Source organism: Haemaphysalis longicornis, unplaced genomic scaffold (assembly GCF_048455015.1).
Source record: "Haemaphysalis longicornis isolate Haplotype H1 unplaced genomic scaffold, Haemaphysalis longicornis Haplotype H1 scaffold_12, whole genome shotgun sequence".
NCBI classification, from domain to species: Eukaryota; Metazoa; Arthropoda; class Arachnida; order Ixodida; family Ixodidae; genus Haemaphysalis; species Haemaphysalis longicornis.
In genome coordinates, this window is record NW_027526225.1 from 78,229,453 (window position 1) to 78,255,987 (window position 26,535).

A 26,535-nucleotide genomic window follows, 5' to 3' on the forward strand; every position below is an offset into this window, starting at 1 on the left:
CTTAAAAGTTGAAACCTCATTCAAGTGAGTTTTCAACTTAAATTACGTTAAATTTAAACTTAAAACTTAAATATAGACTAAATTTTAAATTATGTAAATATAAACTTAAATTTAGACTTAAACATAAATATAAACTTAAATTTAAAAAAAGTAAACTTAAATTCCTTAAATTATGAAACCTCACTCAAATAATTGAAGTCCTACTCATTTCAACTCCTGAACCTTACTCGGGTCAATCGTCGAACCTTGCTCAAGTCGTTCTTTGAATTTAAATCAGTTGTGGAACCCCCTCAAGTCAACCACACTTTGTTCAAATCAAGACTTGGATGCCAATGAACTCATTGCTTAAGCCCTACTCAAATAAATTCTTGTACCTTCCCACTTAACTCACCGAACTCTTACTTCCCCTTGCTTTTTTTCTTCCTACCTGTATTGACCAATTGCATTCTTGCTTGTTGAAATTAACACTCCCTCTCTACTGCTGTGGCCTTGTGTTACTGATTGCTTCAGCTTTGCTTTCTTTGTGTTCTGAACACTTAGAAAAGGAATTAAGACAATAGATTTCTGATAGCCTAAATGAAGTAAACAGTTGAACTCTCCGCAAGATTTGCACCTTGTCTGTGGCCAAGCCTTGTTTTTGTTGTATTTGTGGTGTGTGTGGCACATCTTGTTTATTCGACTAAGGCAGTATTTGCTTGCCGGCTAGGAAATTGCACTTGAACACTAAAATTTTCTGTTTAGGCATAGCCAGCCCCATAATCTCATTTTGTGAGCTAACTACCTTGTACAGGTAGTGAAAGCACAAAAAATTTAGTACTGTGTAGAGCTTTTGGTCTAACGTTGTTTAAATGTGTTCTAAAAAAACATCGCCTTTTAGAGTAAGCATTAATGTTCAGCCCCACATCAGTTCACTTTATAGGGCAGTCTGTGAGCATTTCTCGCACTCTCTTAAGGTGAGAGAGATGTTAAAAAGGAAAGAAAAGTAAGAAGTACCAGATTGATTCTTGAGTTTATCACAAAAAGCTACCGTTATTTAAATGTTTTCTACAAAAACATCGCCTTTTAAAGTAAGCATTAATGATCTGGGCCACATCAGTTCACTTTATGGGGCAGTCCGTGAGCAGTTCCCGTGCTCTCTTCAGGCGAGAGAGACGTTAAAGGAAAGAAAAGGAAGGAGCACCAGATTGATGATTCTTGAGTTTGTCACAGTAAGCCCAGGATTGATAAGAATCGTAAATGTATGTTGTTGAAGAATGTGTTCTGCTGTTGCGTGAAGTTGTGTAGTGCTTGTGACTATCTTCTGGCTAACAGGCTCTGCACTACACTAACTATACTATGCTATGCTATACTATGCTACACTAACTGTGGTTTTGTTGTCACCTTTCTGAATGTTGGCTGCGTCTGCTTCGTGTCTACTAACCCTGCGTTTCCACCTGAGCTGCCGCTTTGCGTTCACAGCTTTGTCTCTCAGCTGAGCTTAGCACTGAAAGAAGACACAATTATTTACTTTTTGCGAAATGAATAGGTGTAACGGTTACACTGGCAAAAAATATTGGCTGTGGCAACTTTGCCAATCCTGGGATGGGGATTTTGAGGAAGCCAGTGGTACGGTCAGCTTCGGTTTCTTAGATATCGTAAATAAAGGTCCTGTAAATTATCAAAAAGATTAGTTGCGGGGGAAAAACATTTAGTGGGATTAGAGACAGGTAAAGAAGCATTGGGTTTTAGCCCTTTAAGTGTCGCAACCTATGGGTACGTTTTCCTATTTCCCTCCAGCCATGTTACCGACATACCCGTACCCGATGTACCCACACCCGACGTACCCGTACCCGACGTACCCGTACCCGACGTACCCGTACCCGACGTACCCGTACCTGACGTACCCGTAAATGTGGGAAAAAACCTACACTAAGCATGCATCACTCCCTCAGGAAGTCTGACACTGACGGGATTAATCTTATGTGAGCCTCGTCACCAAATTGCAACGACCTTTGCGAAGAGGGCACATGGTAGCGAGCGCCGAGATATTTCGAGCTTTTGTAGGCATCAGAGTGGTGTCGTGTAAGCAAACCACGAAATTTTCTTTTACCGGAGTTTCCGGAAAACGCAGCAGAATCTTTATTGTGCCAGTTCCGTACGGCTGATGATGCAGGGAGAAGGAACAAAAGCGTGTAGGGGACAGGTAGACGCGAAGCAGAGCAACGGCCGCCGTCGTGTGTTTTCTGTACTGAACGCCGCGCGTTGGACGTCCAAGGGAAGTCCTCAGATTGAGCGCAACACACGTCTTCTCCTAAAGCAAGGCAGCCACCGGGGTGGCGCTCGCTCCTTAGGGCTCGAGCGGCCGGCGCTCTGGCCAGCAGGACGGGAGGCGCGAGCATCGTCCTCTCGCACGAAGCGTCGCCCCCGCCCGTCGAGCGGAGCGCCCCGCGGAGGCTCTCGATCGAGCCGGCGCAGGTGGAAGCGCCCGACCTCGAATCGCTCTGCCAGGTGGCGCCCTCCTCGTCGGCGCCGGCGACCACCTCCGCTATGCCCGTGCCTGTGCCCAACAGGTCAGTGCGGTGAGAGGCGCGGAGCTGGCCGGCCTTTGAACCAAGCGGGCTGGTGGGAAAACTCACAAAGTTAAATGGGACGAGTTGTTGTGCAGTTATCTCGCACACACGTTTACAAGATTGTAGTTTTGCAAATATGGGATGTTGCGGCAATACCAGTTCTGTAGGCGAATGCGTGGCTTTGAATCTAGTTAGTTTGAACGTATTTATTTTTTTATATGTAATGGGCTGTGACGTAACACGAGGTAACGTAACGTGTATGTAACACGTGGTTAGGTTCATGCTTGCTAGGTGGACATGATTGTGTGACCACATCCAAACATCGTACGTAGAAGACTTTTTTTTTCTTTTTTCTTTTTCAACATTTGAATTTTGGGTCTCCTGTTTGCATCAAATGACACCATTGAGGACATTTTCGGTTGCCAATTGGGCTTTAATACGTCAGCTGTATTTGTGTTAACTCATATGTACATCGTGTCAAGATGCTGTGCCAAGTAGCAGGAAGCGAGCCAGTGTTGACATGGAAGAGATGGCCGTGCACCTATGTATGTACACGCCTGCTAAAGCTTAAGAGCGGGAACTCTTTACTGCGGGGATTATGTCTGACATTCTGTTTGCGGTCACGTTGCTTTTGTTCACTAACAGCACTGCAACGCTACTGTTCAACAGCTTTCTGTACTATTGCATTTTGCATGTCTTCACCGCTATTGACTCTGTGTGCAAACTACCTTTCCTGTTCGTTTTGTGCACACTTCTCGTGTGGTAGCAACTTTGCACATGAAAGAAAGAAAGAAAGAAACAAACAAAAACTAGAACTTGTATTTATCCGAGACATGACCCGAGCTCTAATTCACAAGCATTTAGTGCAGTGGCGCGCCTTAAAGTGGCCAGGTTACTTATGAATGTGTATGCAAAGTATTCTCCCATTTCTGGTAGGCTGGTGCTTTTCTAAAATGTCTCCACATAATAGCAGTTGATAATGAAGACCATGTAAAGTGCGCATCTTTTCAAAATGCCTACCTATTGCGCAAGCTTGGAAGGGGGAGTTTTCTACGTGGATAAAGCTTGAAGCTTAAGAAAACCATGCCTAGTGCCTGATATGCATATAAATAGCAAGAGCTAAAAATACTCCTACTGAAAGTTCCTCTTTTCCAAAGCTAACTGGCTTGTTTCTCTTCCATCTTCTTGTCCGGCCTTCTCAGAGACAGCAGAGAGTCTGAAGAACAGGTGAGATCATCATTTGAATCTTTTGCCGTAAATTGCCAATCGTCAAAACTAGGTGTAATTGGACTTCAATATTCTAATTTCGAAATTCAGTGCGTAAGCACTTGACACGTCTGGATGCTTGTCCCCACCGCGCAGGGCGCAGAAGTCGACGAAGAAGGTTACACCGTGCGACCGGCTTCAGATCGTCACAAAGAGAGTATCCTTTTCTTCTCACAAGCATCTGTTAAAGGTATTTAAGTGTCCACACATGGAATGCTTGCGTTCTTGGCTTTTGAAAAGTATCAGTGCCAGCGAGGCACCTTGAGGGGCCACCCAAAAGGCGCTGTGTCAAGTTCTGATCACGGCCCATGATTTAGTGGTGACAACACTTTGAGCGCACTGATTGAGTACTGGATGATTGTGTCATCTTTGGTGCACCTTCCACGCAGCCTTCCACGTTCACACTAAGTAGACAACCATGCACACCCAATTTTGTGTTTTTTTAGAGCACCGAATCTGCATTTTGCATTGAGTACTCGTGTTCATCCAGTGTATTACTTCATCATGTGCCGATTGTGGGCCAATCAGTTATTTAAATGGCGATAGCATTGGGTGTGCTGGTGACCCTAATGATTAGCGGCCCTGTACAACTGTTTATTCTTTTTTTTTTTTCCAGTATTGTCAAATCTGCATTCTGTAACTGCCCCTGTGTGCGTCCCATCGCCATTCTCTTTTAATTGTAGGGCACTTTTTCTGTTATGTATGTATTAATATTTAGAGGAGCTTCCCTGCCAAGGAATGCATTTGCAGTTTTCCCTTGACTACTTTCTGCTCAGACGACCGGGACAGTTTCTACTCAAGTTCAGACGGAGATTCAGGTGAGGCACTTGTCTTGTCGCAAGATTCGTCGTGCCCTGGAACCTCTCGTCTGAGGCAGCGTGGGAAAGTTTTAGTGCACAACACTTTGGCGCCCACTACTGTAGTTTTACGGCGGCGTTGTCCGTGTTACCAAGCGAACGAAGGAAAAACCGAAGACAGAAAGGAAACTGAGGAGGAAAGTGTGGCCTAAGTTGAGGCGGCGTGAGAGACGCTCCTCAGCAGCAGCGCATGGCAAAAGTGCGAGGGGGAGGCAGTGAGACATGCTGGGCAGTGGTGATGCACTGCGAGATGACGTCATAGCAACGCGTGCTGTCGTGCACTCGATGATGATGCGTTTGCTTCCTTATCATCATCATCATCACCAGCCTATCTACGCCCACTGCAGGGCAAAGGCCTCTCCCATTAACCTCCAATTACACCGGTCCTGTGTTTCCTTATAAGGTAGGATAAGGTGGCGCAGCCTTCTCTCAAGTGCGGCATGCTCGAAGTGAGCCCAGTGCGCCGCCGACTGCCATAGGCGCACTGCTGCCTAAAAGCAACAGGGCAGCAACGTAGGCGTTGGCTGTGCCATTAACGTCACCGATATGCTTCCCTCGTGACAGATCATCAATAGCGATAAGTAGACGCAGTGGTTATTGCTTGTCCTGCTGCAATGAACAGGTTCATCGTCTGCCCTGTCACTTTTTAAGTGGTTGTGCACCTGATTGTTTGTATGCAGAACATTTGGAAGCACTGTAATCATGACGTGCAAGCAGGCATGTCACTTTTTTTTTTTTAATTCGCGGGCATTTTCAATAAGCTGAAAAACACTGAAACTGAAAGGATAGAAAGATGGAAACTGTTTATTCTGACATTTAATAGCGTGAGAAACTACATACAAAAGTGAGCAACATGCATTTTGGTTGCGTTGTCTTAGAGTGCATCGACATATTTTTAAACTCTGGCTAAAGTGAGGTGAAGCACCCTTTATATGACCAAGCAGTTTGTGGTGATTTGTATTACGTGTCGCACTTGTCTTATTTATTGTTTGTTGGTGACTCTTCCTTACACATGCAGATGACGAAGACAGAGACAGGAGGATTCACATAGAGATCAAGCCTCTGAGCAACGGTGCACCCATGAGTGCGAGTGTAGACGAGTTGAGGGCCACCATCGGCTCGCTATCACTCTCGCCCATTCCTCAGCACTCGGTAAGTTGGCGACGTAGTTTTTTTTTTTTTTTTTCTTATACACGGTAATGAAGCCCTCTAAAAAATGTTTTTTGTGTGTGTCTTACTTTTTGGGGGCAAATACACCGTAAGCTTTCTTGTTGTTTTAGGGACGAAGCCTCTTAGGGGCTGGTGCTGTTGGCGTCTCCTGTCGTCATCATAATCGTCGTTGTAGTTGCTGTCTCAGGTTGTCGCAGTACTAAAACACCAGGACCCTCGTTTACGCCTCGCGCTAGAACGCTTCGTGCTTCAAAGAAACGAGACCTTTACAGCAAACCTGTATACCTGTATACCCCCAACAATTTCATCTCCGTTGGCAAAAACACCAAGGCGCCAAGAATACACTTATACACTGCATGCTTTGCCCCTCCCCAGGTTTCATGTTAGTGGAGATGCCCCGGAATTTTTTTGTTTGTTTAATACGCCTCCTGCGTGCGAGGTAAAAAGTTTGCCTTCCTCTTTTGAAAAGAGAACGTACGTGTTCCTGTATCAAATTTTTTGAAAAAGAAATAGCGAAAGAATCCGGTAGCCCCGAGAAATATGCGAAGTATTTTGGACAGTTTTTAAGATCACTCTCGATAAGAAAAGGGTTAAATTCCCGAAGTGAAATATGGCATTCGTTCAATTCAAATCAGTTATGTCTTTGTTCCTTAATTAAACTTTGACATCCTGTTTGCCTGAACAACATGTATGAGGTTGAAAGGAGAACTAACTAATCAAACACATCACCATCTTATCATGCTGACATGCCTGGTTTAAAGCGGCTATGTGGAAGACCACTCCGTTTTTTTTATTTTTTATTTTTTATTTTTTATTTTTTTAGTCCTTTTTCCTTTCATTTTTTTGTGTCGGGTTTTTGAACACGTGTTTTTGTATTGTGGACTCATACCAGATGTAGGAAGTCTTTTTCCAGACACCTGTCTTGTCTTGCGTATATATTTTAAATAAAGTTGCATTTTTTCATACTAGTTACTTTCATAAGTATACAAAGCATGATGGCTGTCTTGTGTCCGATTTGATTGTCACAGAGAAGCTATATTACTGTGAGGAAAGCAGGATATAAACTATTATAACCTGTCATTTATGACTAAACCAGCCATCATTTGAAAGGACACTGAAAAGAGTTATAAATGTTCTCTAATTACCTCATCAGAATAACGTCTGGATCATGTAGACCATGCTCAGAGTATACTCTGCTTATTCGAGCACGCCTTCTTTTCTTTTTCTGTGGAAAAAAGTGCCTTCAGATTTTCTATTGTCTTTGCATTGTCCTTGGTTATTTGGCAATTGTGGCACCACATTTGTAATCTTACACGGCTCGATTTGAAGTTTTGTGAGCACATTTAAACTTCTACTAGGCAGCAAAAGATGCGAGTTGAGCGGACACATTGGAGCCCCAAATGGAGAGTAAGCTCAGCTGGGCCAGCTGGCTATGCTTAGTAGAACAAAGTAGTGCAAAAAAATGAACGGGACACGAATACACTGAAACAGACGTTGTAACTAAGAATATTTTTTTATTTTCTTTTTTTTTTTTTTTAAGAGGAATTTGACAATATAACATGAGGCCACACCTTTTGGATTGTGTGCTACAGACCTGCAAGCAATTTTGTGCTTATCTACTTTTTTTTTTCCGTTTTGACGGACTCGAAATGTGTGTTCTTTGTCCTTTCTCCCTCTTTCCTCCATTCCCCCTCTCCTGTTGTGATCGTCCAGAGTCGGAGGCCAGAAACGTTGTACATCAGGCACAAGGTAGCCAATCCAAGCCAAGCACGCTACTAGCATGTAGCACGCTGCGTGCGTGTGCTTTGTGGCTTTGCTAACTTTTGCCCCCACCCCCCCCCCCCACCCCTCTTTCGCAGAAGGCATTTACCACAACTCCCAATTTCCTGAATGATTGCTGTAAACAGTACTCATATCGTTAGAAGATATTGTTTATTGGCATTGAATTTTGGTGTGACTTTGAAAGATTAGCTTTTCTAGAACAGCTTGACGTGTCTGTTCTTGCTTTTCGTTTTTGGTGGAAAAGTGCAAGTTTTGCTTAATAGTGACACCACTTTTAACAAAAACTTTGCTCTAATAACCTATATAATTAGAAAAAAATGGAATGGCCATGCGACCCACTAGCTCATTTTTTGCAACAGAACCTATGATGTCATATGTGGCAACTCTGCGATTGGCTAAGGCCGCCAAAAGCAAACGCAAATTAGGCAGGGCTTATAAGCCCGCCGAATGACCCATTTGCACTAACATTTAGGGCACATTCTTTTTATAGCAGTAAGGATGGTGCAGTAAACAGTGGAAGTTACGAAAGTACACGTAAACATAGAAGTACCGATGTGTACTGTTGTTGGTACTGCACGCACTATGCTTCTTTTAGCTGCACAGCTGTGCAACGCTTTGGAGTTTTCTCAGGCGACACTGGCCGAATGGCGTAAGCGACGGTGTCATACTTGACCATATTTGTCGAGCGAGCACTGCAATTATTTTCTCCCAGAACAAAAACAGGCCAGGTACAAATACGGTCAAAAACAAAGCAAAGGCAGAACACAGCCCTTCGCGGTATGGTGGTGCCATCTAAGTTGACTAACGGTAAACAAGGCTGCATAATCGGTTGAAGAGTGGTTCTTGTGATGTCATTGCAGACGTCACAAAAACACACGATTTCGGAAACACACCTCAACAAATACAAGCCAGGCATAAATACAAGCAAAAACAAAGCAAGGGCAGAAAACGGTAAACAAGGCTCTGCAATCAGCTGCAGAGCGGTTCCTGTGATGTCATTGCAGACACCATAAAAACACTTAATCTGCCGGGAGAATCAAAATTTTTACTTAAATTGATTAATTTCTCAGTGAATAAAGCATTGTTTGCTTCCGGACAAGCTCTGGGGGCATCATAAAACACGGAATTTTTCGAATAAAACAAACTTGTATTTTGTCTGCATGGCCCCTTTAAAAGTCCGTGCCTGCTAGTTTGCTAGGTAACCCTTGCATGGTCAGCGCTGGACTGTTGGCTGACTTGCGGAGTTCTGGCTTCCAAAGCTGGAGTTGACAAGCTTGGTGCACTAAATGAAATCGTCTTTATTATGCACGCTAGAGCTACCAACTTTTTGTGCTTTAAACGAGCTTCTTATTCTTTTTGGCATCATGCTCTCCCTTGTTCTTTTTACGTGCCTGCTTTTATTGTTTTGTGTAAAATGGGCAAGAGTGTTCGAATTTGCGAGTGAGTGTTAGCCGTAACTTCTGCCAGCATAACATGAAAGTTTATAGCTGTAGTTTATAGCTGTGCTTAGAAACTGCTGTTAAAATAAAGTGGTTTATTAGCTGGGCTTCTCCAAGTCCATCAGTGCAATACTTAGCACAGTCAAAGCTTCTCCTACCCAGAGTGTTGAATTGCGACAAATTTGTGCAGCTCGAAAAGATAAAAGAAAGAAAAAAGGTGGCCGCGAAGTGAAGGACATTTGGATGTATTTGGAGAAGTCGGCTCCAGGTTGCATTTGGATAAAGACCACTGGCATCTCTTGGAACGGCATATCAATATATCAGTTCCTGTTAAGTGTTCGGTCTGTCGTAGTGATGCAAAGGTCCAGAATGGCCCGGGTTCGATTTCAGGCTTCGCTCTTAAACCTTGAGCAGTGATTTCTAAAGTTCACTGTTTGCAAGATGTGGGCCATAACTTGTTACAACTATCGAATACGATACGATAGGTTGTTGCAACTTGTTAGAATACGCTAGGTTGTTAAAACACGATAAGTTGTTACAGCTATCATACTCTAGTGCTTGTTTCAGCGTAATTTTGTAGGTAGCAAACCGCTTGTTTCCTTTTGATGGGTGTATTAAAGAAAGCGCTAATGATAACCTCTTATGCAAACTCTGGGTATGGCAAAATGACCAGGCAGCCACTGGGTCAACTTTATTTCCTATAAAAATCCTGCCAAGATGAAATTTTTTGCTTTGCAGCACATTATCAAAAAATATAAAACCGCCTGCCCTCTGTTATCCTGAAGCCAATTCTTGAGTGTGGATGGTGCATGCTTGCTGTGAGAAAATTCGAACATAAACCGCAAGTGCGTGCAGGCCTGTTGTGTCTGTTCTTGTGCTTGCCTTGTAGTAGTTCCCATTTTGCTTCTCCATCCTGCGTTTTGTGTGTTTTCGCTTTTTTAGAATGTACCGTGACAGTCTTTCTTTTTGCTGTAAGTAACTTGTGGTTTTAACTGTACTCGCAATGCAGGCACGGCGAGCATACAACAGTGCCACATCAACGCCAGATGAGGCACCCAAAAGGCCAGCAAATCAAAGTTCAAAGTGAGTGGACTTTTTTTACTGGTGCTTTCTTCATATCCTCTTGTCTCCTTCCGCAGTTATCCTTTGCCTGTTCCTGTGCTGCTAGCACTGGTTTATTGGCTAGGGATTTACCCGGCTTAAACTGCATACGAGCCAATCCAGTGGCTTGCCAGGATCTGCAGTTAGACCAGGACAGTCACTAGACAGTCACCGGAGTCTTGACAGTTATCACATTTGGGGCGGTTACCAGAGTCCGGACAGTTACAAGAGTCTGGACGGTCACCAGTCTGGACAGCTACTAAAGCCTTGGCACGGTATTCTACTAAACTACTACTAAATAATCTGAGAGCTTTTTTTTTACATTTTGTTTTCTGATGCGTAGAGCCAGCAAAGTACTTTAGACAAGCGACAGAAGCTAGGTAGCCTGAATAGTTGCTGCAATCAGAACAGTTACTGAAATCTAGGAAGATACCAAAGTCACGTGCAGTTGTTCAACTTTGTATGTACTCCCCCACAATCAGCCACAGGAGAAGGCTTCAATGCGCTGAACACCGCAGTGAGGTTTCACTGTCTTTTGGGTGACACTGCTACATTTTGTGTGAAGTGTGGTATCTGAACTCGTTGCAGGGACAACAGTGGGGGTGGGGGCAGCGGCACAGAGGCGGACATGCTTGGCTTGTTCCCTCTGGACACGAGCGTGTCGACACCCACCACACGACTCCAGAGCCCCCTCGGGATGGGCGACACTGGGGCACAGCAGCCCTCTGCCGCCTCGGCCAGTGTGCCCTCCTGGGACCGGTACGCCGGTGAGTGTCAGCAAGCAATGTGCTAGGTCTTTCCTAAAGTACAGTCGTGAGCAAAATAAGGTGGAACATGTGGACCGGTACGCCGGTGAGTGCCAGCAAGCGATGTGCTAGGTCTTTCCTAAAGTACAGTCGTGAGCAAAATAAGGTGGAACATGTGGACCGGTACGCCGGTGAGTGCCAGCAAGCGATGTTCTAGGTCCTTCCTAGAGTATAGTCGTGAGCAAAATAAGGTGGAACATGTGGACCGGTACGCCGGTGAGTACCAGCAGATGGGCTAGGTCCTTCCTAAAAGTACATTCTTTAGCAAAATAAGGTAGAACATGCGGACCGGGCTTGGAAAGGGAGAACCAGAAAACCCGGTTTTGCCTTCCAAGCCCAAACTTCAAACGGCCGTAACTTCTGCTATAGACCAGATAGAATGATACTGTTAGTCTTCCTTGATTTGTGCACAGTTCACTCGTACCTTGGTCAGCTGCATCCCTCCAGCAGTTTCTTTTACAAAAGCTGTCAAAAAAATCTAATATAAAAATCCAAATAAATTTAAATGTAGTTGTTTTACACAAAAACTAATTTTATATCTACAGTCTGAATGAAAAACTACATAAGTCCTCCAATTCTTCTCAACATAACTGTGAAAATAGTTTTTGATCAAAGACCCATGTGCCCCCTTAAGTCTGATGTTAAGCGCCCTTTCCTGTTGTCACTTACCCCATGCAGCGCTGAGTGACCTGTTCAACGACAAGGCACCGAGCGAGTCGTCCACCGACAAGGCCCCCAGCGACTCGATCAGTTCGGAGGCGAGCAAAGGAGCGGCCAGCAGCAGCAGCAGGGGCGGCACGCCCACCAGTGCCTTCACGGCGCCAGCACTGCCGCGGCCGCCCTCCAGACGCTCCGAGGTGAGGAGACGCCGCTCATTGCTCTCATGTGGCCTCCCTAGTCCTTGCAAGTGGCCACCTGTCCTGTCTCCACCATGACTGGGTCGTAGAGTTTCATACTAGTGCATAGCTGAGGGAAGTCGGGGGCTAGTGTCTGGGGGAGTTGTGCTTCAGCAGTCGTGCCGTCACGTACCGCAGAGAAGTGGTTACTTGGCTTGACTCGCCAACAGGCTCAAAAGTTGCCTGTGGCTACAGTGTAAGAGAAGAGAGAGGTATGTCGTTCAGAGCCGATTAGGGGGGCCCCTTTTGCGATGAAAATTTCTGCTGCGGAACTCCTGTTGTAAGCAGCGCCCCTGGCAGCTGCTGCTTACCAAAGTTGGTTTCAAAAGTTTTGTCTGTTAAATTATTCCTCCTCTATCACTCCAAATAGTCTTCTTTCTTTAGTTCATGATATAAAGTTTCATAAAATCCGTCAAATAACTGTTTAGTTTGATTTAAAAACTTATAGGTGGCGCTGGCTGCAGCAGGAGTTCTTTGGGGTATGCCTGCGCCCCATACAATTTTTTCATCGCAGAAGGGACCCACGCTCTCCATTGGTTTTCCCCCCGCACGACACACCTCTTCTAGTACACTGTAGTCACACGCCATGGAGAAGCCGTTACTTGGCATGGTCCGCTAAGAGGCTCAAAAGTTGCCCGTGACTGCGAAAAAAAAAAAGAACAATGTTGTTGTGAAAGACTATATAAAGTTGTTTTATTGCTAGAAAAGTGGAGCTCCAGCACATTTATCTATCAGGGATTTTTAGCAAGCTTCACGCGAGATGAGGAACACAAAGAATGGGACTTTCTTTTGTTGGTGTTGGCTTCAGGAGTCAAAAGAAGCCACATGGCTAGTCAAGTCAAGTAGAAGAGGAACACATCTAGTCGCTGTGTCAGCCCCATGACGGAACTCTCTTGAAGCGTCAGATTTCCCGCTAATATGTACATTACTATGAAACTCATGGAGTAGAAATTGGTGCTGCGCACCATGTTGCTCCATTGAAAAACAACAGCAAAAAAAAATGGCTCAGTGAAAGACTGTGTTCTCTTTTTCTCCCACGAACGGCAGCAGGCGGCTACGGTGCGGGGCCGGGCGTCGCCCTCGCTGCCCATGAGCCGGACGGAGAGCGTGGGCAGTCTGAGCAGCGACTTCAAGACGACCTCCATGCCCCTGGGCTCCTCCAGGGGCCCCTCCCCGCTCACCATCGGCCTGTGCGACTCCATCCCCCTGGCCATCGCCTTCCAGGAGGTGGTGCACGCGCGCTTCCGGGGCACCGACGAGACCCTCTGCCAGGTAGGCGCTCTGCCCCCCCGCTGCGCTTTAAATTCCACTGCTGTTTGGTCATCTAGGTATTGGGTGGTGACACCAATCCACTCTAGTCACCGTACAAAAGTTGTTCTTTAACCCCGAAACCCAAAGAAATAGCAAGAAACATCCAAATTTTGCACTGCAGCGATGCATTGTGGGCACAAGTCACGCAATAAAGGGCACTGCTAAAAGCATGGTTATCAGTGGGTTAACTGCACGCTAGCTTCTGATTAAGGCGAAAAGCGAAAACGCCCGTGTGTTCGAAGTTTCGGCGCATCTTGAAGATCCCGAGGTGGTCAAAAGGTGGTCCACTACGGCGCGACTCATCGCCTGCGTTGTGTCAGCATGTTAAGGGGGGACGCGGGGATCAGATTGTGAAAAGTGACCAAAAAATCGTTTTTTCGGAAGTCACATTTTCGTATTGCACGTTTTATATTCTATGCGTTCACAAATTTTACCTGCCGCAAACGATCGCGAAGTGCCAAAGAAAAATATTTATATCGGCTGAGGTGGCAAAATATTTCCTCAAAATGACGAAAACACGGCAATTTTCGCAGCGCTGTATCTCCGGAACGACGCCACCGGGCGCCGCCATCTTGGTCGCGTTAGATCGGCCGACTCTTTAACTTTCATTTCCCGGTCGCTCCTTCTGTCATCGCTGGCTCATAAACGCACAAACGGCAGAAAGAGAAAGGTAGTGAAACGAAGAAACCGATAGATTGTAACACGCGATTGGCTGTCCGGCCTCCTTTTTTGTTACGGCTCTCCTGATTGGGCGTCGCCATGACAGCAAAAACATGGCCGCCGCGCTGCTGCGCATTTTACGCTGACTGCGCTCCGCCGATGTTTTCGAAGTTTCCCGGTCGACTCGGTTGCAGTTTACTCGTTTTATCTGTTGCGGTACTGAACAGTGACATTACTGTTATTGCGGCGATAATGCTTGATATCGTGCGCCAGATAGGGAAGTGCGCGGCTCGAAAGATGCATCGAAAACGTGCCCGCGACATCGCCGTGGTCTGTCCTTGAGTGGGAAGCGCGGTCCGTGCGTCTACAATTGCGGTTCGTGAAGTGAACTTTTGGACGCATTGCGAGCACTGCGATGTTATAAAACGCTGAGTTATTGCTGTGTTTCACAACGAGCTCGCGAGCTTCGAGAATGGAATGACCGACTCGCCAGAAGTTGCGGCGCGCGCTGCATTGGCACGACGTGTTCGGGCAGCGGCCGATAGCGGGATCGGTTGCTATTGCACGCGAGTAATAATAATCGATGTACGCGAAGTGAAATTTAATGGGAAAAACGAAGTGGCCAACCACAGCAAGGTTACCTAAATTACGATTGTGGGGAACGTGCGCGTAGGGGATTGATTGTAAGAGGGGGGGGGGGCAATGAACTCAGCTTATTTGAGAAACTTTTGCCGTGGCTCTAAACTAGTTTGTACAACGAAGTCGGGGATTACAAAATTATATTTTCAGTGTTAAATAAATTAGAAAAGACGCCGTAAGGCTGCAGCGTTTTACACTTCGATATTTTGATTGGTTTTCTATTTTTGCAATGTTTGCAATTCTGTTGTCTATTTTGCAATGATTGATTCGCCTGAAGGTGAAGAGCATGGTATGCTAATAATAATCAATGTTGTAATTGTATAAAAGAACTATATTCTGCTTTCAAATAGCTCATCTTATGTTTGTGATGCCCAGATATAACTTTTTGACACTCAACACCCTCATATACTAAGCTGTAGCTTCAGCAAGGTTATGACACCCAGAAATCTGCTGAAAGTCTGCTGGCACATTCATATAAAACGAAACCATGCCTTACTCTTCATTTTGGAGACAGCTATGCATTAGGCATACACCAAGTAAAGTATAGGTACCCTAGAAGCCCATAGTGAACTTTGTGGTACAGTAGGTGTAAAACTGATGCTTCTGCCATCTAAAGGCCTGCACATGAAAACCTTCAATTGGCCAGGAAGGCCTCCCAGATGCACCAAATCAAAGGGCAAGGGTCTTTGAGGTTGTCCCCAAGCAAGGACAGCAAGGACTATGCTGCTGGTGCAGTTTGAAAAATCGTGAAGTCTTTGTAAACTTTAAGAGCCATTTTCTCAAAAGTGCATTTTACGAGTTCTTCCTTGCTCGTGGAAAGGATAACATGGCTACCACTGGGTGGATTTTGACACTGTCTGTTTTATTTCGATCCTTGAGGAGTTCTGCAGGGTATGACATTCTCGGATTTTCATTTTAGGGCCTAGTTATTTTTTTATGTGACATTTACGGCTGAGTCAGCTGTATACTACTGGGTACAGGTGAAAATAATGTTCTCTGTAAAAAAAATGAAGGGTGTAAAAAAAATTCGAAGAATGTCATACCCTGTAGTGTTCTTTTGACTACAATTGAAAAGTATTCTGAACTTCCTACCATATGTCAATACCTTGCTAGGCTTTCCACGAGCGGGCAACATGTACACCTCTGTAACACAAAAACTACTGAAGGTATCATCCTGAAATTTCAAATTTCACCATTTGAAGTGTTTTTCAATGCACCTACCAAATTTCATTACTCTATGTCAAAAAATAAAAAAGTTTGCTCCGATCCCCACCTCCCCCCTTAAACCGTACAATCGATCAAATCAACTGCACGTTAGCATTCAGGTGGTACGATGAAACGGAACTAGGGGCCCCACTACGGTCACCCAGGCACGATTATTGGCAGTGGCTTCAACAAGATTATGTGACAACATGGAGAAGCTGCTTTTAAAAGTGGCCACTGCTGCATCTGTTTTAATTAATATCTTTATTTGTTTGAGGCTTGCAATAAAATTGCCTTCATTGTTATTCGGACAAAGCAGTCTTTTAATCGACCAAACGTGTATTCTGTCTTCATGGCCTCTAGAAGGAAATGTGCCCGCGAATTTCTTCGGCGGGCTGGTGGCTAGGAGACTCAAGTAAAGAGTAGTAGGTCATGAGTCCAGTTACAGGCTACGACTGTGGCTTTTTTGGGATGAGAAGTGTAACACGGAAAGTCTGCATAAAGGTTCGTGCACAATAGAAGGTCCTCTGAAACCAAAACCCTGCTTTAGTACAGGGCTTGGGTAATGCGTGTTGCTCTTGGTGTTTGCTTTGCAGGAGAAGGTGCCTTTTCTACTTATAATTTGAGAAGTTTGGCAGGAATTCTTTCGTCTCTCTCTTTCTCCTGCTTTTCTTCTTCTGTGATTCGCATGGTTGTTGGCTGATGGTCGCTGAATGGTGGTTGCAAGGTGAGAAACTGAAACTTAAAGTAGAACTGGCAAAGTAAAATCTCACTGATCGCAAAAATAAAAAAAAAATGGCTGAAACTGTCTTGTGTAGCCTTACTGGCTGAAATGAGCTGAAACTGTCGAGGTTTTCTTTCTTTTTTTATTTTTGTTCATGGCTTGTATTCTCTCGTCTTGGTTCCTTCCAGGTGAAGCTGCTAGGTGACATGAAGGTGTCCTTTCCCGCTGGCATCGTGCATGTGCTCACCAACAACCCGTCGCCAGCCACACTGGCATTCCGAGTTAACACAGCACGCTTTGACAACGTTCTACCAAACAAAAACCTCATCACATTGTGAGTTCTGTCTGCTCACATCACGTCGGTTGCTTTTTTACTGGGGTCGTTCTCTCATGTGAAGGCGTGTGATCTTGGCTGGGGTCCATGAAAGTGCGTCTAAAATCTGCAAAGTCCTTAAAACCTGCCAGTGAAGCAGGAGGTATCGTTTTAGTGTGCAAGTTACCCTTAGTGTGAGCATGACATAAATTGTTGACTTTAAGAGGGAATGCAGGTAGAATTTAAATCCTCCTTCTGGCAATAAAAAAGTGGCAATTTTTTTTAGTATTTTGTGAGAGTATTTATACGTACAGCTCGTTTAAACGTCGGTTGGTGCAAATGTCATGCTGTTGACGTAGCTTCCCTCACGGGTCAGTAACATGAATTTGTTGGAGTCGTATGTGTGGCTGCATTGTAGAACTGAAGCCATGTAATTCCTTATTAGACTATCCAGTGCAAGCCTAGAGGTGGCAGGTCTAGAGAGACGACCATTCAGCGAGAGATTGGTTGCTAAAGTGTTCATTAAACTGCATATCCAGCATGCTTATAGAAGTAACAAGACAGTACGACATGTTTTTATGGGCGAAGTTGGCTGAAGTCAGTCGCCGAAGCTAGCAGACCCATGCCACCGTTGTCGGATGACTCGGAAGACGCTTAGCTGATGACAGCTTCTGCGTCGTCGTCGTCCCCGTCCCAGGGACACGAGCCAGTCGACGAGCGACCGGTGCGTGTACGAGTTCAACATGTCCCTGCTGACGGGCCTTCTGCGGCGGCAACACGAGCAGAGCCCCTCGGCATCCTACTTTAACATCGACATCCTCAAGTACCACGTGCGCGCGGGGCCGGGCGCCCGCTCGGCACCCCTTCACCTGGTAGCCTACTGGAAGACCCAGGACGACAACACCGACCTCAAGGTAAAAGGGTGCTTTTTTTTTTCTTGCTGCCTGTCTTATTCACGGGTGCCATGATACAAGTTGCAGGGGCTGCCTCAGGGTTTTGTTCTGTCCCCGACGCTCTTCTTTTTCCTTGCCACCTCGCTTATTCGGAAGTGGCATGTTATAGTCAAACCAAATTCAAACCATGTTATATTCAAACCATGTATTCAAACATTATATTCGAAACATGGTATAGTCAAACCAAGTTACATCAAACTCGCAAAAAAGCACCTATCAGTTTTATATTAGGGCACAAGGCGATATAAGCATGCTACAGAAATGGACATCGTAAAAGTAGATACCATTTATAAAAACACTTTATTGATGAAACTGCCTCACTTTCCCATGACACAGTTCTGCTGCTTGAACAACCTCGCTGCCCGAGACAGTACACACTTGCCTACATTGTATAGAGTTGTAGCAGCTGAGGCCGCAACTTTCCATGCTCGCGCAGAAGTGCCGGACTAGTGCAAGTGAACGAACCACCTCAGAGGGTGTGGGCAAAAGCAGTGCCATTACTTTCCTCTTGTACACACTTCATTTATGCTCAGCCTTTGTAGTTTGTGGCCATTGTAGTTTGATATATTGGGAGTTTCTGATACTTTTATTCAATGTGAGTGTAATTTTTGCTATGTGTTCTCATTTGTAAATACAGTCTAATCCCGCTACAACGGAATTTATGGGTCGTGCAAAAAATTTCGTTGAAGAGGAAATTCGTTGATGCGAAATCTTCTCCAACACATCACGAATGGGCAAGAAAAGTAGCCCCGTATATTATCTGCACCCTTTGACTGCATAATGCAATGTTTTGAAAAAGGAGTGACGCGCAATTAGGTCGTGCTTATTCAGACACCAAACGGACCAGTGGCTTCCTGTTTTTTTACCCATACGTGTAAGAGCGTTACTGGGAGGGGGTGAAGAAATGCAGTCACAAAACACATTGCTGTACAGCAAGACATATCTACTGAGCTAATAACCTGCAGATAGCTGGTAACCTGTGAAAAGCCCTCCTCTCACTTGTGGCAGGAGCTGCGCCTGTTATGTTATCCTCTGACTGGGCAGGGTGGCATCTGACTTGGTAGGTAAGCTGCGGGCGTTTGCATTTATGACAAGCGAGTGAGCACTCGCGATTAAGATAGGGTGACGACAGTTCAAAAAGTAAACATGAAAACATTATTTTTGCATTTGATATAGAAAATTGGTGGAAGGAAAACTGCAATGATAGCTGCTCACAATGTATACATGACGGAGTGGATGGGCTCTGTAGCCCCACCTTGTCGAACTGGGCCTGTGCCTTGTGCAAAAATGGCCAGCCACGTCGTTACCGCCAGCGACAAATGGCATCCAGCTGTGAGCTTGTTTTTCTTTATGGTTTATGGGTGGTGGTGTGGGCGCACATTTTTCGGTGAAACTGAGCACCCTGAATGTGTAAAAAGCTACAGATGGCGGGCGTTATGCTTATTTCATCGTAAAATAAATGTTCTAACCCAGCCCCACTGAGCGAAAGTTTCATTGAAGCGAAAACAAGCCAGACAAGTGGTTCGTTCTCGCGAGGACTTGCATCGACGGGGTATTGGAAACATTTCGTTGAAGCGGAGTTTGTTGTAGCAAGGTTCAACTGTAGTTTGATATACAGGATAACTCGGATGGAGACGGGTTCGATACTTTCAAGTACAAGTGCATGAATTGTCGAAGCTGCTTGGTAAGTGAGTTAGTGGTGCCATAATCTGGGGGTGTTCGGTTCATGTTGGCCATTAACGGTCCTTCCTGCTGGGTGCAGGTTGACTACGAGTACAACGCCAAGGCCCTGAGCCTGCCGGCAGGCACGGGGGCCACGGGGGTCGGCCAGCCTGCGTCGACCACCAACCCGTCCCCTGCGGCACCACCGGGACTCCCACCGCTCACGGGGGTGTGCCTGGGCGTGCCCATGGACGGCGGCGTGACGGGCGTGCAGGTGGGTGCCCTCTGGGCTGCTGTCACGGAAAACGGTGGTGGTTGGCATGAGCTGCGTTATGCACTAGGAGAGGTGTTGTCTGGGGCTGACTGGGGGGTTCCATTTTGTGATGGGAGCTTCTGCCGAGTGAGGAAGTCCTACGGTGCGAGTTCTGATCAGGTGTGGTGGTGGAGTGCAATGCTTTATGCGCTATTTTCTTCACATTTTACGAACTAGGCACTTATCTTGAACGACTTAGTCGGCAGTTTGGTTTGGCTGTGTTTCAACGCAGCGACAGCGGCTGCTGGCATGCTCCGAAATCGTCAGCCGCTGATTTGTAATGGGGTGCATGTACATATATTACTTTCAGATTGGGTGAGAGTTCGCTCGCTTACATGAATAAGTTCACTTCTCAGCATCTGTGTAGTATGCTTCCGCACGTGTCATGAACTTTTCACGTTTCATGCGAGAAACAAATGTGCTAAACGATAGAACGCGCCTACATGCTGAAAAGTGAAACAGTAAAACTTGTGTACATAACGGGCTTAAAGGGACTCCAAGTAGGCTTCCGAAGGTCGCCATTTCAATTGTGCAGTTTGCTAGAGTACCCCTTCACGACAACGTATACCAAATATTGCACCTCTGCATAAAGCAGGGGCCGCACAAACACACAACAAAGATGCTTCCTTTCTTCCTCGCTCACCTACCGCTTCCTTGCCGCCACACTGCCACGCTCTGATGTGCAGCAGAATGCTCTGACGCAGCCTCTATGACGCACGAAGCACTGAAGAGTACGGCGGCGCTAATGGTGAGCCCCTTCAAATGCGGTAGTCAATCAGCGTTCTCGGCTCTGAGAGAAGCACCAGTGCGGTTTTGGCAAGCGGTGCTCCAGCACCGGTGGCACGGCGTATCTTAGTAGAGACGAATGTCGATCATCACCATTCGTCACATTGAGTGCAGCTGAGTTTACAGATAAAGCGTGTCATTTACAAGGTACAGTGGAATCTCGATGATACGATTCTGGGTGCTACGAATTTTGGGATGATACGAATTTCTGTGAAGTCCCGGCAAAAGTGCATTGTTTGCAATGGGAAAAATTTCAGTTGTTACGAACGGACCTGCATGGCCCGGCAGATGATATGAACGACCCGGCGAGGCGCCCGACTGCCGAGCGAGCAAGTGACGGCAACGTACGGGCTCTCTCTCCCCTCTTTGTCACTCTTTCTCGAGGAACGGCCGGGCTGTTGTTTTCTGCTCGCGAAAACGTGCCGTGCACGCCACAGGCGCGCTGAACCCGCCATGGAACCACCTGCACGTTGCGCGTGGCGCGGCCGGTGGTGGCAACGTGGCGGCGGCTTCTGCCGCAAAGTGTTAGGGGCGCCCGAGCGACCGCTTCTAACTGCTCTTTAAAATGCCACTCAAGCTGCTGAGCACGAGTTCGCAGGTTAGATTCCCGCCGGCGGCGGCAGCCGCTTTTCTGACAGAGGCGAAAATCAAAAACGCCCGTGTGTGCAAGATTTCGGCGCACGTTAAAGATCCCCAGGGGGTCAAAATTAATCCGGAGCCCTCGACTGCAGCGTGCCTCATCGCCCGCGTTGCGTTGGCGCGTTAAACCCCACAAATCAAAATGCCGCTCAAGGCACACACTAAGTTGCTTGTGCGTTAGAGGAGCTGATAATGAGGGCAAAAACGGTACTATAAAACGTTACCCAGGCCTCTACTAAAAGCGCCGATGAAATATTTGCCGAAGTGGTAAGCCTAACGTGTCTGGCGGAGCCAGCTGGCTGGTTCGAGCGCTCCAAATCTCCTTTCACTGCCGCGCGCGTTATTGTCTGACCAAGGCAGAAGCTGCCGCGGGCGCGGAATCGTCGACATGGGTGTGAAAAAATCATATGCGCAATGCCGATGCGCACAAATCGTGCGAAAAAATGTGCCATGCGGTTCACGCCTTGACTCTTGTGGCGTGTAGTGAGTTTGGGCACTGCAAGTGAGGAGACAAATGCGAATTTTTGTGTGCTCCAGAAAGGATTTTTGAGAGTCATGGAGGTTTAAAAAAAGCACGCGAAAGTAAGAAAATAAATAAACGAAGGCTTTTTCTTTAGTGCTCAATTTTTTGGTCTGTCTTGGTTCACGAATTTCAGATGATACGAATATTTTTCGCGGTTCTGCTAGATTCATATCATCGAGATTTTACTGTATTAATAACGCTGAAAAACATGGAGAGTCTCTGCAGGTGAAAACACCGCTGCACGTGCAATCCTAGCAGGCACGGTCCTGCACGGTCAACAAGAAGCCCACTCTGTGGTGTCTGCACTATACGGCATGCACCGCAGCAGCTAGAATTTGTCACCGCCCACCTGAGCAAGACTTGCTGAAAATCAGTTCATAAATGTGTGAGAGGGGGGGATAGTGCAGTGAAAGATTGCACTGGTGATAGTTGTCGGTACGGCTTCGTAAAGTGGTGACTGATTAACTGCAGCGATGCTAAGCCTTCTCTGCCGACTTCGGAGGGACCTGTTTGCCGTGACAGCGCCGCATGCAGAAACGCTAGCGGGCAGCTAGTCTTCGGTGGAAATCCCCAGTTACTGTCGTGAGCGAACATGTTGTGCTTGGGACCCCCCCTACCTGGCTTTCAAACACTCGTTTCCACTATGCTAAAACGGTCGTGCCGACACGACCACGGCCAACACGACCACGGTTGACGCGAGGAGCACGGTCGCCGGCAGGTTAGAGCGGCTTGACTGGTCCTGCTCTGCCGTGGTAGGAAGAGCCTGAAGAAAAAAGGCTGCCTAAAAAAAGGCCTAAAGTAGGCTGCCTAAAGAAAAAAAAAAGTGTGACGTACCACCCAGCCGAGCCAATCCATTGTTTCTCGCGCCTGGTCAGTGACGTCACCGCTTCCACAGTGCTTTGGAGGCACGATGAGAGGGTAAGAGCTCTGGGCCTTATTGCTGGCCGTTTTTAATGAACGGTAACTCGGCTAACACTTGTGGGCCTGCTCTCTTCGGCATGCCAAGAAACGAGGCACACTGCGGTTGTGTACAAGAGAACTCTTTACTCACATCTTGGCTCAATCAGTGTGCGCGGTCCAGGCACACACTAAATCCTTTAGAGTCCTGAGTCCAAGTCTCTACGTGCATGCCTCCGCACGACACCACTGCCCACTGCTCCGCGCTCCCCAATGCCATCCCTCGAGCGACGACGTCCCTTTGACCCGCAGCCGGTGGGCGTTCGGCGAGCAAGGAGGGTAAGGGGCGCGAGCTCACAGCAAGGGGCCAAAGCTCTCCCCACACACTCAATGCTTTTAAACCGTTTCTGCGGCAGAACATTCCTTGGATACTTCTCCAGCCTTTGCGCACGTAAAATTGTAACCTTTAGAACCCTGTTTGTTTAAGGCCTCTCTTTAAAGGGACGGACCACAGATTTTTGTCGCGTATATGTTCTCTAGCTCATATGAAAGCCAGTGTTTTGTATAGCCCGTTAACCACAAGCGATTTACTAAAAAATTGGCGGAAATTTTTTATTTCAGCAAACTGAAGACATGACGATTTTTCTTTTTTTGTCGTGGATTGTATTTTGTGCCTTTTTTCTGTGTAGAACGCAGACTGATTGAGTACCACTGTAGGGTTTATCGGTTCTTTGGGCTTCGCCAAGCTGTTAAAGTAGCTTTTACCTGAGGAACCATCCACTTATGGAAAATAAACTTGTTTGTATTTGTCCTTGTCCCTTAATGTTAAAGGGACAAATACTAAGACAAGAAGAGAGCAGGGTGGGTCAGTGAACAAACGTGTATTAAGGACGTATTAGTAGAAATTAAGCAGAAGAAATGGGCATGGGCAGGGCATGTAATGCGGAGGCAGGTAACCATTGGTCATTTAACGGTAATGTAGTGGATCCCTAGAGAAGGCAAGTGTGGCAGGGGGCAGCCGAAAGTCAGATAGGCAGATGAGATAGAGAAGTTTGCGGGGATACATTGGTCGCAGTTGGCAGAAGACTGGGATAATTGGAGATCCATGGGAGAGGCCTTTGCCCTGCAGTGGGCGTAGATAGGCTGACGATGATGATGGTGGTGGTGCAGGCCAAGCCCCCGTGCGTGTGGAACCAGGAGACGCAACGGGCCCTGTGGCGGCTGACGGAGCCGCTGGGCGGGAGTGCGTCGTCGGGCGGCAGCCAGCGGGGCGGGTCCCTGCTGGCGCGCTTCGCACTCTCCCGGGGCCCCTCGACGCCCCGGCCCCTCGAGGTGCGCTTCCTCTGCGAGGGGGCCACCCTCTCGGGCGCCACCTTCGAGCTCATCGGCCAGGGATACCGCGTCTCTCTAGTCAAGCGGCAAATCATGTCCGGTGAGCGACTACTCGGCCGACTGTCGTTGCACACCATGGAGTTGTGTTGTCCCTAAGGCAGCGTCAAGCTGAAAGCCTGAGCAGTGATGCACTAGAGAGAGACACGTGATCTGGATTGTCTCTCATTCTGCGATGACTCCCCACGAGGCGTGTCCTGTTTTTGACATGTGGCAGAACACGGCAGATTTGAACACGTGTACTCACCCTAGCAGCGCTACTTTTATGTGCACTGTCAACATATCTTTCTTACTCTTTGGCCATGACTATTTTACCAGCAACCTTTCTGTTGATGAGCACATAAATTCATTTTGTCATCCACATTAATTAGTTCAATTCCCCACATTAGCTACCTCATCCTCCATATTTTTGCCTAAACTTGCTGCAGGCGTCCAGAGGTTCCATGTCTTTGAAGCGCAAGGTGCTTGCGGTCTTTGGATAGCTGTTTGTGCAGAGCAAGAGAGCCATCCATCGAAAGCACTGTGGTGTTTTGGGCATGTTTTTTCCTTCATTTCAGAAGAAAGCTTAGAGGAACCAGGTGTGCACCGAAGCAGGGGTGAAGAAGGGTGAAGCGTTTGATAGCGCAAGGCATTCCTTAGCTTGTGCATTTGTTTACTTTTTGATAGGTGTGGCTGCCAAACACTTTCTATATTGGCTGAACAGTGCGACACATAAAGCCACCCTTAAGGGGGGACGCGGCTTTCAACTTCGGAAAAATGACCAAAACATCGTTTTTTTGAAACCCACATATTCGGCTTCTGTGTTTCCTATTCTGTGCGTCTGCAAAGTTTTTACGCTGAAAAGCGTCGCAAAGTGGCATAAAAAAATACTTTTGTCAGGCGCGGTGACAAACTATCAGCGCAAAAGGGCGAAAAAACGGCAATTTTCGGAACGCTCTATCTCCGCAACGGTGCCACCGGGCGCGGCCATTTTGATATGGTTAGATCGGCCGAGCGATCGTCTTTCCGGTTCCGTTCGTCTCTTGTATCTTCGTTCATTCACAAACGCACAAACGGCAGAAAAGAAACGACGCACAAACGAAGCTAGAAATAGATGCTGAAGCGCTATTGATCCTCCGAGAGCAACGACCCTCCTGATTGGATGTCGCGGGCGCAACGCAAGATGGCGGCCGCCTGAGCTGCGTAGCGAGCGGATTGAGTTCATTTTCGCCGCTTCGCTCGGCCGAGTTTCTGTTCAATCTGTGGTATTCAACACGCGCGTTATCGCGATGGGAATGCAGAGATAACGAGCCAGGTTACGGGAAGTTGTGTGGCTCGAAAGGCGGAGGGCGGAGGTCATCGAACGCTTCGTGGTGCGCGTGACTCTACCGTCGCCAGACCTTGGAGGGTGACGCGGTGTGCGCGCTTGCGATAGCGGTTCGTGAAGTGAACTTTTAGTCGGATTTGCGATGTTTGCACGCTTAGTTATTGCTGTGTTTTGACTGTGGGCTAGCTAGCCTTGAGAAAGAAACGGTCGACGCGTCAAACGCTGCGGCGCGCACGGCATAGCCGACGCGCGTTGGAGCATCACATGACTGGGCAACCGGTTATGATTGAACGCCAGTAGTTGTAATTAATGCCTGCGACGTTAGATTTAATCATAAAAGCGACCTGACCAGCCATATCAGGTATAATCAAAGTTCGATATGTCGCGGTAAGCGTGCGCTGCGATGCGCGCGAGCCATATCGCCGTTCTTGCGCTACGTTTCCCGTGCACTTGTAATTTTCATGCAAACAGGTTTGAGTTAGTAATATAGGAATAAAAATATTCTCTCTGCGTTAAAAATGTACGTTACTGTGGCAGCATTTAACAGTGAGTTTTTTAGGGAAATTATTGATACCTATTGATTACTTAGGGCATACTGGCTGTGCTGCGAGAAATATTGGATGCCTTGAATGTCAAAAGTAGTAAAAAAATGTGCTCTTGCATTGAAGTTGGGAGTTATGCAGAATACTCTACCAAGCTTCAAAGTAGCTCATTTTCATCCTTGTGGTATGAAAACTTTTGGCAATGAACACCTGCACGTATGAGTACTAAGTTGCTGTGCCAGGCAAGATAAAACATAAAAAAAGCCAAAAATGTTCGAATTTAAGTAAAAAAAATGCTTAACTTGTTGCCATGGTGACAACACTGCAAAAGGAGGTTGACCAGTGCGATACAGCCAACCAGCTAACCTACTTTGCATTGAAAGCCCATTGAAACCCATCTTCCCCTCCGTTTGGTTTGCAAAGGGGGTATGTACTCTTCACGGAGGAGCTGAAAATGATGTTTTCTGGAAAGAGAAAGGCTGTAAAAGGCACTCCAATTTCAAGGCAAGGCCTTCCAGAAGCCCCATGTTCAAAAGGACATGAAAGGCTGCAACCGTGGCGACTTTTGATAAGTGAAACCGATGTTGCAACTTCGGAAGCCGTTTTCTCAAAACAGTTTTTTTTGCAACCTATGTCGCTTGTACCAGGGATTTCTTCGTGACCACTGGGTCTATTTTGATTCCGTTTCTTGCATTACATTCCTTGATGAACAGTTCAGGTCGTGACACTTTTGGTTTTCCAGATTTGTTTTTTGTGACTTTTTTATTCAAATAGTCGTTCACAGTCGACATGCCTGTTGCACATTAACC

The 26,535-nt window shown here is 46.6% G+C and overlaps 1 protein-coding gene across 9 annotated transcripts in view; it reads left to right on the forward strand.

Annotated features, from left to right (window-relative positions):
* LOC144162830 (F-BAR domain only protein 2) overlaps positions 1 to 26,535 on the forward strand; it is a 64,213-nt gene that overhangs the window by 36,919 nt on the left and 759 nt on the right. For 3 of the 9 annotated variants that reach the window (XM_077693503.1, XM_077693502.1, XM_077693505.1), the window contains 14 exons: positions 2,301 to 2,549; positions 3,752 to 3,776; positions 3,912 to 3,972; positions 4,592 to 4,633; positions 5,691 to 5,824; positions 7,556 to 7,591; positions 10,073 to 10,146; positions 10,753 to 10,931; positions 11,649 to 11,827; positions 12,914 to 13,138; positions 16,592 to 16,737; positions 17,414 to 17,630; positions 19,432 to 19,605; positions 23,660 to 23,921. In XM_077693503.1, coding sequence (XP_077549629.1) covers positions 2,301 to 2,549; positions 3,752 to 3,776; positions 3,912 to 3,972; positions 4,592 to 4,633; positions 5,691 to 5,824; positions 7,556 to 7,591; positions 10,073 to 10,146; positions 10,753 to 10,931; positions 11,649 to 11,827; positions 12,914 to 13,138; positions 16,592 to 16,737; positions 17,414 to 17,630; positions 19,432 to 19,605; positions 23,660 to 23,921 — 2,003 coding nt within the window. The remainder of the gene's footprint in view (positions 1 to 2,300; positions 2,550 to 3,751; positions 3,777 to 3,911; positions 3,973 to 4,591; positions 4,634 to 5,690; positions 5,825 to 7,555; positions 7,592 to 10,072; positions 10,147 to 10,752; positions 10,932 to 11,648; positions 11,828 to 12,913; positions 13,139 to 16,591; positions 16,738 to 17,413; positions 17,631 to 19,431; positions 19,606 to 23,659; positions 23,922 to 26,535) is intronic. The other 6 variants (XM_077693504.1, XM_077693506.1, XM_077693508.1 and 3 more) reach the window with 4 other exon arrangements.